An 11,104-nucleotide genomic window follows, 5' to 3' on the forward strand; every position below is an offset into this window, starting at 1 on the left:
GTATAAACTCTATGGAGAAGGGATAAATCTTGCTTCAGTGATCTTGGTGATCAGACATACCTATGTACTTTTCATATTTAGGTAGCTCAACACCTCTAATGAAAGGAGGCATGTATAGATCCTTGTCAAAAGGAAATGTACAAATAGCATTTATTATGTATTTCTTAGCTAATTTGTCTTTTTCTTTAATCATTTATGTCAATTGTGAGAAATGTGAGTATTAAATATGGACATTTGATTCAACCACACACTTCAACATGATCATTATTTTTCAAGAACATTCTAAAATGAACATGAGATTATTCATTTGGAATGTTTGCATAAGGAAATATATTAGCTTCTAACTAGGTGAGGTTTAACTATGCACTCTTAGAATTGAGAGTTTGGTAACCAAACCAAACAAGAATGAAGGACTTAAATGAATACAAATGAAAGAGTAGTCTACGTTTTTGAGATTTTGTATACAAGTATATGAATTAATCTAGATGACATGTGGGTAAATATAAGAATGAGATAAGTAAATTAATCTAAATGGATGCATTCTACTCTATATGATAGAGCATGTGACAACAATGGAGTTGTGAATGCAAACTACTTGAGTGTTCAATCCAATAGTGGTTCAATATTCTTCAATTGCATCCTCTCCAAATGATAGGCCAAGGACATCTTTTATTAAATCTTGGACCCAATCAATGGTCAATATCAAAATAGATGTACAGTTTAGATTAGAAGAAAGATCGAGTCTTCAATTTTTTATTGATTTGAATGAGATGAATTAGGAATGAATATTGATCCATTCAAATATAACCTCAAAATATAATATTCTAGTTAATTAAATAATTATTTTCTACTATAATGATGAGGATGTTTACTTAAATCATTATATTTAATTCCATTTTCATGTGTATTAGCTAAAGGGGGTGGATTTTAATTTAATTAAAATACTAGGACTTGTAATTACATCAATTTGATTGTATGATTAATTTAGCCAATTTAGATCAATATTTAAGGATTAAATAAAGTATGTGATTAATACAGATTAGGGTTTTCTGACATTTTCAACTTAGGTCAAGTAAAGTATAATCAGAACTAGAAATGCCTAGCACAATAGGACTTGGGTTAGAAATTGATATTTTTAGGATTAATGCACCAAAATTGGTTCAAAATGCCAATGTGCCAATTTATGGGTATTACATAATGATTCTCCGAATTCAAATATTCCTTGAGTAGAGTCTCCAAGCCTATTGTGTTCTTGCATTTCCTTTTATTAATAAATTGTTCATTGAGCTTTCTTATCTTTCATTATACATTTTCACTCTTTCATTGTTTTGTTTCATATGCAAAAGCATCCAGATTTTAAGACAAATCTTTCATCACCCAAAAATTTTTCCTATTTGTTTCATGAATGAGGGTTATCTCATTGTAAATTTCTTATTTTTGGATGCATGTTACCTAGTAAGTCCATTGTAGGAGCTCAAAAATTCCTAATTTCAGAGATGTATGTTCATCTTGGATAGCCTACCAGCTGAGGCTTAGTGCCATATCATGAGTATTCATTAAGTCATCATATATTTTTGGTATTAAAACTTCAGGCTTAGTGTTGAAGGTATTAGATGCCCCATATGGGCTTCAAAATGGGTTAATTGGAGCTCATGCTATTTCATCCCTATAGATATGAAAATGAGGTTTTTTGAATGGGGTTATAATAGAAAATTGGAAAAATAGTTCAAAAGTCATGGCCTTCTCTTATGTTTATCAAAAAAATTTCCCAAAATAATTGTGAAAGGTGCATTAGGATGAGTCTATATGTTTATTTACGGTTAGTTAGTCTCTAGGGTTTATGTTTGATGTCTAGAAACTTCTCACGCAATGTAAAAATGCCTATTTAATGAATGCCCATATATTGTCTAGGACAATTCTAGGTGATAGTTCACAGGTCTATGCTACATATTATTCTAAGGAAGGTGCATATACATGTGTTTTCATATTGTATTTCAAAAAAAATTAATTCTACATTTGCGGTGATAGTAAGAAGCCCATATATTATTTTTATAAATTACTATTATTTCTTTGTTTCTCTTATGTGTTTGGAGTATTTAGGGGAGTATGTTTCATCAGTTTCTTCATTTTTAATTCCTTTATCTCTTACCATATTAATCATACCAATCATCCAATTATCCTTTCATCACATGTAACTTGAGAATATATTACTCGATTTCCTTTTGACATGCATAATATTCCTCAACTATCATATTTATAATTTTCTATCCTAAACTTAATCTTTTCATACATCATAGAGTCTCCTACTATGATGGCTCCACTTGATTCATACTTCCTCATGATCACTACCAATTTATTTGTCTTTATTGTTATTCCTTAATAGACCAATCATATGCCTAGCCTTGTCAATCACTAGAACTCTTTATTGTGACTTTGTTTCCATTTATGATAGTTAAATGCATCATCATATTTAACATCTCTTACCTAGTCAATCCCCTCTTGTTAATGTCAAATGGAAACACATGGTTTTAGGCCCAAATTGGTATTCAAAAGGTTATTTCCCTTATTTATACTTGAGCCTTAAGATTTAATTCCACTTTTAATAAATTCAAGTGTATTTCCACTATAACACATGTAAAACATTATAATATTTCTAACAAAGTACATCATCTAGTTTGTTTTGATACTCATTGTGTAGTTTTTTACATCAAAAATATTTGTTTTATTCGTTCGTTTGTCTTTGGAATAAGGTCTTTCATGTTTAGATTAAAATATAAGGTTTATATTTTTTGTGTAAGGATACAACTGATTCAACCACCCTCTAATTTTGTATACTACCTTATTTCTTATAGAACACTCCCTAGTAGTTGAAATAAGGGACATGGAATAAGTCTATATCACCATTAAAAATAAAATAATATTAAAATAAAGATGAATTCATTTTAAAATGAAAATAATTCTTGATCATCTTGGTGCTAATAATTTATAAATTAAATTTTTAAGGACAATGATACCCAGATTAAAGAGTGATAAAACATTGTAGTAGATAGAAACAAAAATTCCCCCTAGGCTTACTATATGAAGAAAAAAGTTACACAACAAGAAGAACACACACGTGGGGAGAGGGGTTGGGGGCTGTTGTCAAAGTGATAAGGGGAAAGGGATCTCCAAACACTTGATTCACTTCCTTGTAAGGAAAAGTCATGATGCTATGCCATGTTTGTAGAGAAATAGACAATGAAACTAATACAAATAATTTTGACAACACTAAAGAGTCCGTTGTCAATAAGATACAAAAAAATCACCACTAAGAAGCCCTCACCAATAGAGAAATCAATTTCCCCCTACCTTTTACCATTGACTTGTGGGCTCAATTTTTGTTAACACTATAAAAAACAAAGCACAAGAAGTTGATTTAATAGGAATACATGCAACAATAAATAAAGAAAAATCTAGATGAAGCCAGAATTTTCTTCACTATTAGTGATTAATGAAATAGGGATTTTTTTTTTGAATTAATACACCCAATAGTAGATATAGAGGTAAAATAAATGACCTTCAATGTTACTAAATAACCTGAATCATTTTGAATAAACAAAAGTGAAAAAAAAAAAAATTAATTTAACTCTACTATTGAAAAAAATTTTAAAACAACTCAATAACAATTGAAATAAATTATAATGCAATTTAATATTCTGATTGAATTCAAAAATATATCTTATATTATTTATACTATACTATAATATAATATAATTCTGTAAATAATCAAATATGATATCATATATTTTTATTGAATTACAGTGTAATTCGCCACATGTCATTTCATTTTTTTGTTGAGGAGAATATCATGTATAATATTAATATTTTTGTCATATCTATAATAATAATATGACTATATTAGTAGGTTATTGTATTGTCCCATACCATCTTCTTGGTTTTTTACGTGGGGTAATATCCTTTCTATTATTATATGGTGCCATAGATACACCCATCAACTGCTGTCATTTACGCGTTATGAAAGATCATGCGATGGATGCAATCTGGATGAGAGAGAAGCAAACGAAGCTTACGAAGCACGCATCGACAATGCTGTGACGAATTCATCCATGAAATATACAACAAAGGGCCACAAGGACTCTATATAGAATCTCGTGAATGACGGAACATAACTCCACAAGGACTGTATATGTGTAATCTCCTCCACACCATTAGTTTTCGATTACAAGGAACAAGCTGCCAATCAGCTCAACTGTTTGCCAGTAGAATGGGCAGTCGGGCTGCAGCAGTGATAGGGCTGATAGCCCTAATGTCAATTTTAATCCTCCAAACTGCTGAAGCGCCGGTATTTGAATTCTATAATGAGGCGATAGGAACCCCTGGTGGCATCAGATTCGAAGAAGAGATCGGTGAGAGTGGAGCCATAGAAATTATGGAGGAAGTCCATTAAAAATAATGTTTATTATAGTAGCTGGGCATTTAATGCACAATCCAAAACTTTCTACTTGCTTCTTGGAGCCTCTCTTTTTGTGCAAAATGTGAATTTAAAATTATGTAGAAATCTCTAGAGTGCTTCCTTTCTTGAAGCTTCTCAAGAACCCTCTAGAAATATGTATGAGCCCTATAAATAGAGCATTCCTCTCAGCTGTAATAACATGAAGAAACTTTATAACTCTTTGATATATTTGAATCTTGTATTTTGCTGCTCTGGTTTTTTTATGCTCTGTTTTCATTCTTTGTGCTGCTGTTTTAATTCATCATGGTATTAGAGCATTTTCAGTTTTTTGGGCTGTGAATATATGATGCTTTTGGAATGAATATATATGTTTTTCTTGTGTGAATCTTTACATTTGCAGACTGTAACTAAGGAGTGAACAGCAGTTTGGTTTGGGACAAAAAAACTACACCAAAAGAAGGATATTGCAGTAAAAGAAAAGGTTTTTTCTTCAACAAATTGGTGAGATTTTTTCAGTTTCAATCTTAGGTGTTCAAGTTTTTAAATATCTTTCATTCTCATCCAAAAAAACGAGAGAATTTAACAATGGAATCACTTGGTGTGACTTTGCCTATAGTTAAATTAAATGGAAAAAATTATTATGATTGGGTATCTCATGTTGAAATCACTCTAACCCTTCAAAATTGTTATGATATTGTGACTGGTAGTGAACAAAGGCCTACGAATCTAGGAAATGATCAAGATAATTGGGATAAAAGGGACAAGAGGGTAGCAGCACTAATCAAGCTTACACTTTCAGAAGAAGTTTTTCCAGAAGTTCGTAATGAGAGAAGTGGAGTCAAAGTTTGAGAGATTTTGAAAGATTTATATCAAAATTCAGGTGATGTATGGATCTTATCTCTCACAACTGAATTATACAATTTGAAATTATCAAGCTCACAAGAGATAGTCCCACATTTAAGTAAGTTAAAGGAAAAGAAAAATGAGCTTGCTTCTCTTGGAAAAGATATAGATGATAAAGATTATGTGCAAATTATATTACAAAGTCTTCCAGGATCTTATCAATCATTTATAAGGGGTTTAGATATTACAGATAAATTAAAAAGTATTAAATCAGAAGAATTGTGTGCTAAGTTGGTTCAAGAAAAGAAAAGACAAGTTCAAGAAAAAGAATCATTTGATGGTGAATCTCAAGCATTTGTAATAAAAGGAAAACAATATTATAAGAAGTCACAAGAAAATGAATCTAAAGAAAGAAATTGGAAGAATGAAAATAAGAGTATTTCATATATAGATCATAATAGAAGTAAATGGAAATGTCATTATTGTGATAAAATGGGTCATAAGGCAAATGAATGCTTCAAGAAGAAAAGAGATGTAGAAAAGAAAGTAAATAATTATCTAAAATTAGGAGATTCTAAAAGAAATGCATTTTGTGTTGCACTTAAAAAAAATAATACTTTCAAAGAAGATTGGGTTATTGATTCTGGTGCTACACAACACATGTCTCATAATGAGAATCAATTTGAATCAATAAGTGAAAATAATATAGAAAAAATATATTTGGGGGATAATAGTGCTTTAGAAGTTAAAGGGACTGGTAATGTCAAAGTTGATAATGGTTTGTTCAAAAATGTGAAATTAGTCCCTGAATTAAAAACAAATATGCTTTCAGTATCTCAAATTGCAAGTCAAGGACATAAAATAGAATTTTACAATGATAAGTGCTTAATCAAGGATGTCAATGATAATTATAGATTCATTGCAATTGGTAAAATGGAGAATGGATTATATAAATTTCAAGAATTTACTTCTAAATGTGGAGATAAACATATGTGTGCTATTGCCCAATATGATGATATGAGCAGGTTATGACATGAGCGTTTGGGGCACATCAATTTTCAAAGTCTCAAGCTTATGGAGAAATTACAAATGGTGCATGGGCTGCCAAAGATATCATTAAGCCCTAAGGTGTGTGAAGGATGTGCAATGGGAAAACAACATGTGGAAAGTTTCCCTCAAGGTAAATCATGGAGAACAAAAACTCCTCTACATTTAGTCCATAGTGATGTAATTGGTCCTTTCAAAACATCATCAATTGGAGGATCAAGGTATGCCCTCACTTTTATAGATGATTATAGTAGAAGAATTTGGGTGTATTTTCTACAAAAGAAAGATGAAGTGTTTCAAAAGTTTAAAGAGTTTAAAGCTTTGACTGAAAAACAAAGTGGAAAGTACTTAAAGATACTAGAAGAACTGATAGAGGGACTGAATACATGAATAAAGCTCTTTTAGATTTTTGTAAAGAGCATGGCATTAAAAAGGAATCAGCTATCTCTTATTCACCCCAATAAAATGGTGTTGCTGAAAGGAAAAATAGAACTATAATAGAAATGGCTAGGTGCATGCTTCATTCTAGAAATATAGAAGCTAAATTTTGGGCTAAAGCAGTTCATACTACCATATATATCTTGAATAGAACACCTACTAAGGCAGTTTTGAACATAACACCAGAAGAGGCATGGAGTGGAAGAAAGCCTACAGTATCTCATTTTAGAATTTTTGGTTGTAAAGCATATGCTCACATTCCTGATGAAAGGAGGAGCAAACTTGAAAGGAAAAGCGAGAAGTGCATAATGGTTAGATATAGTGAGGAATCGAAAGGATATAGGTTATACAATCTTAGAACTAATGAAATCTATATTAAAAGAAATGTATGGTTTGATGAAGATGTTAAGAATGATAATTCTCCAACATTATCTTTCTTTCCAATTTTGATTGATGAAAAAATTTTTACTTCTACTAATAGTCAAAGTCAAGGTGTGCAAACCACTACATGGGATGAGACTCAAGTTGAAGAATCAAGTGAAAGTGATAATGAAAATCCAAAGAAATTTAGAAGCATCAAAGAAATTTATCAAGAAGGTCCTAGATATATATTTGCTAACTATGCTCTTATGACTAAGGTGATGTAGGTTGACACTCCAAACACATATGAAGAAGCAAAAGGAAAAAAAGAATGGGCAGCTATGCAAGAAGAATACAATTCTTTGATGAAGAATGGAACATGGGAACTAACAACACTTCCAGAAAGAAAAAATGTGGTTGGTTGCAAGTGGACATATAGAACCAAATTCACATCAGATGGAGCTATTGAAAAATACAAAGCAAGGTTAGTGGCTAAAGGTTTCTCACTAGAAGAAGGTATAGACTATACTGAAACCTTTGCTCCAGTAGCTAAGATGACTTCCATTCGTATAATAGTTGCTTTAGCTGCAAAGTTTGGTTGGAAATTTTTTCAAATGGATGTAAAAAGTGCATTTTTGCATGGTGACTTAAAAGAAGAAATTTATATGCAACAACCACCAGGATTTATTAAGTATGGAGAAGAGAATTTGGTGTGTAGATTAAGAAAATCACTCTATGGTCTCAAACAAGCACCAAGGGAATGGTACTCAAAAATTAATAAGTACTTCCTAGAAGTTGGATTTAAAAGAAGTAATGTTGATCTAGATGTGTATGTAAAATATTGTGATAATAAGGTTTTTATCATTGTATTTTATGTGGATGACTTGATTATTATAGGAGATCACACACATGATATTGAGATAACTAAAAATTAACTCAAACAAGCTTTTGAAATAACTGATTTAGAACTAATGCACTATTTTTTGGGTATGCAAGTATGGCAAGAAGAAGGAAGAATCATGCTCTCTCAAACTAAATATGCTCTTGATGTACTTAAAAAATTCAATATGAGTGATTGTAAACCATGTAATACACCATGTGAAATAGGAGTAAAGTTAGGTGCTAACTCTACTCAAAAGAAAGTGGATGAAAAATTATATAGGCAGCTTGTTGGAAATCTTTTGTATCTTACTATAACTAGACCAGATATTGCATATGCAGTTGGTATTGTATCGAGATACATGGCAGATCCACACATTGAACATTGGAAAGCGACTAAAAGAATATTAAGATATATTAAGGGTACTTACCAACTTGGCATTGAATACAAATATGGAGGAGAACCTACTTTAGTTGGATATACAGATTCTGATTATGCAGGTGACATTGATGATAGAAATTCAACTTCAGGATATATCTTCCATCTTGGATCGAGACTGATTTCATGGAGTAGCAAGAAGCAATCAACAGTGTCACTCTCATCTACAGAAGCTAAATATATTGGTTTATCAAAGGCATCTCAAGAAGCATTATGGCTTAGGAGGTTACTTGAAGAATTGCATCATCCACAAGACTCTCCAACAACAATATTTTGTGATAATTAAAGTACTATCAAGCTAGCAAAAAATTCGATATATCATGCAAGGTCCAAGCATATAGAAGTGCATCATCATTTTGTTCGAGATCTAATTGAAAGACAAGAGGTGGAGCTTCAATTTTGCGGAACAGAAGATCAACTTGCTGATATATTTACAAAAGCATTGTCTATTGTAAAATTTACGAAATTTAGAGATCTATTGCAGCTCAAAGATGTTCCTACTCTCTCCAAATAAACATTATGGGGGGGTGTTAAAAATAATGTTTATTATAGTAGCTGGGCATTTAATGCACAGTCCAAAACTTTCTACTTGCTTCTTGGAGCCTCTCTCTTTGTGCAAAATGTGAATTTAAAATTATGTAGAAATATCTAGAGTGCTTCTTTTCTTGAAGCTTCTCAAGAACCCTCTAGAAATATGTATGAGCTCTATAAATAGAGCATTCCTCTCAGCTGTAATAACATGAAGAAACTTTATAACTGTTTGATATATTTGAATCTTGTTTTTTGCTACTCGGATTTTTTTATGCTCTGTTTTCATTCTTTGTGCATTCATCAAAGCCACTCAATTTATTTGAGACATTTTTTAGCAGCAATCGGATGCAGAGGGGAGGAAAGTGGACAAGGTTACTTTATTGTCATCGTAGAAAGCATGGACGGGGACGGGCGTGCTGCGTATACAAGAGGAAGAGAAGTTCGCCTGAGTGCTGAGTATGTGGGAAACTACGGACGAGACGTGGAGGAAGAGATACGAAGAGTTTTGTACCACGAGATGACTCACGTGTGGCAGTGGGATGGAAAGGCAAAAGCCCCCGCTGGTCTTATCGAAGGCATTGCAGACTATGTGAGCCTGACTGCGGGGTTGGCTCCCTCTAACTGGGTTCAGCCAGGCGGGCGGGACAGATGGGACCAGGGTTACGATGTCACTGCCCTTTTCTTCTTTTATCAGATCTACGTAGGCAATTACGGAGGAGACGTGAAGGCAGACATTAGAGGAGTTTTGTATCTGACTGATTATGTGAAGCTGACTGCTGGGTTGGCTCCTTCTCACTGGGTTGGGCCAGGCGGTGGGGACAGATGGGACCAGGGTTATGATGTCACTGCCCTTTTCTTGCAGTATTGTGAGAGCGTTAGCTCTGGTTTTGTTGCCCACTTGAACGCGAAAATGGCCTCTGGATGGGACGTGGAATTCTTTGATGACATCACTAGCCAATCTGTCAATCAGCTTTGGATTGACTACAAGGATGACCATGCTTTCTAGTAGGAGTCTTTGACGGAGTATTCAAAAAATTGTCTGTAAATGAGGTGATGTGTACCCAATGCTTGTTCAAGTTAGCTCAAGTTAGAGTTTATTATGGTCAGAGTCAATTATATTATGTTTATTATTCCCGATAGTATTTGGTATGATATGGATGTGTAATAGTTGTAATGGAATATAATATAAATAGAGAAGAAATAAAAAGAACACAAATATTTTACCATGGTTTGATGAAACTTTCCTTTGTTCATATGTCTATAGGGGAATTAGTATTAATGTGAACAACTGATGCAATTACATGAATTGCACACAACTATTATAAAGAGCTTTGTTAATACAAATAGTTGAGAGTGAGAATGAAGATTATGCGATTGTTGGGTTTCATAGACCCAATAATTTGCCCCGTGAAATCCAACTAGCATAGCCATGCACAATAACATTCCCTACTTCCTGCTTTGAATTTTGAAGAAGAATGTGGCTTTGAGATGACCTCAAGGTATCAAAGTTGGGAGAATAATATCATTGTCAAATTGTGAAAATTTTCCAAGAAAAATGGATGAATCAAATTTGCCAGATTAGGCTTGAGTTCTCATGTCCATGTCATATGGTTGTCAAGAAAGTGATGATGAGTTTTTTACTTGGTATGAATTAGATGTTGAAGCTAATTCTATTATGGCATATTTCATAGACATGTTAGAATTCTGTAGTCATAAAAGTTAGAATCCTCTTCATCTCTTTAATTTTACCTTCTAGATATCTACATTTTAGGTTAAACTTTTTAAGTGAATGAAAAGTTTATTTATCCAATTTGAGAGTGTACAGGGAGACCTCTTTTCTTGTTTATGACACATCATGAGGGGGATCAATCATAGGGTGATTAATGCCATCCACTATTAGTTTGAGATTGAAATCTTCCTCATCAACCTCATTTAGCATAGGTGTCTTAGCCTTTCTTTTGTCCTTTTCCTCCTTAAAATCCTTATCCATTTTCTCATTTTTTTAAAACTTTGTTCCTAATCCTCAATCTCTATTTGTTCAACAATTTTTGGGAACATTACTAGGCCATGCTCAAAATATTCATTATAGTCCACCAACATAATGACTTCTTTAA

The 11,104-nt window shown here is 32.6% G+C and overlaps 1 protein-coding gene across 1 annotated transcript; it reads left to right on the plus strand.

Moving 5' to 3' along the window:
- The first annotated feature begins 9,387 nt into the window (after nt 1-9,387).
- On the plus strand, nt 9,388-9,996 carry LOC149555136 (uncharacterized). The gene is made up of 2 exons (XM_089829220.1): nt 9,388-9,625; nt 9,800-9,996. Exons 1-2 carry the CDS (start codon nt 9,388-9,390, stop codon nt 9,994-9,996), a joined length of 435 nt encoding a protein of 144 aa, XP_089685346.1.
- Nucleotides 9,997-11,104: the final 1,108 nt, after the last annotated feature.

This window comes from Cupressus sempervirens, chromosome 5 (assembly GCF_028749045.1).
Source record: "Cupressus sempervirens isolate cs-2001-9-10 chromosome 5, ASM2874904v1, whole genome shotgun sequence".
Taxonomy (NCBI): Eukaryota; Viridiplantae; Streptophyta; class Pinopsida; order Cupressales; family Cupressaceae; genus Cupressus; species Cupressus sempervirens.

Coding starts and splice junctions, on each gene's coding strand:
- LOC149555136 (XM_089829220.1), top strand. CDS start 9,388: ATGGACGGGGACGGGCGTGCTGCGTATACAAGAGGAAGAGAAGTTCGC. Junction 9,626..9,799: donor CTCTAACTGGGTTCAGCCAG/GCGGGCGGGACA, acceptor GGGTTGGGCCAG/GCGGTGGGGACAGATGGGAC.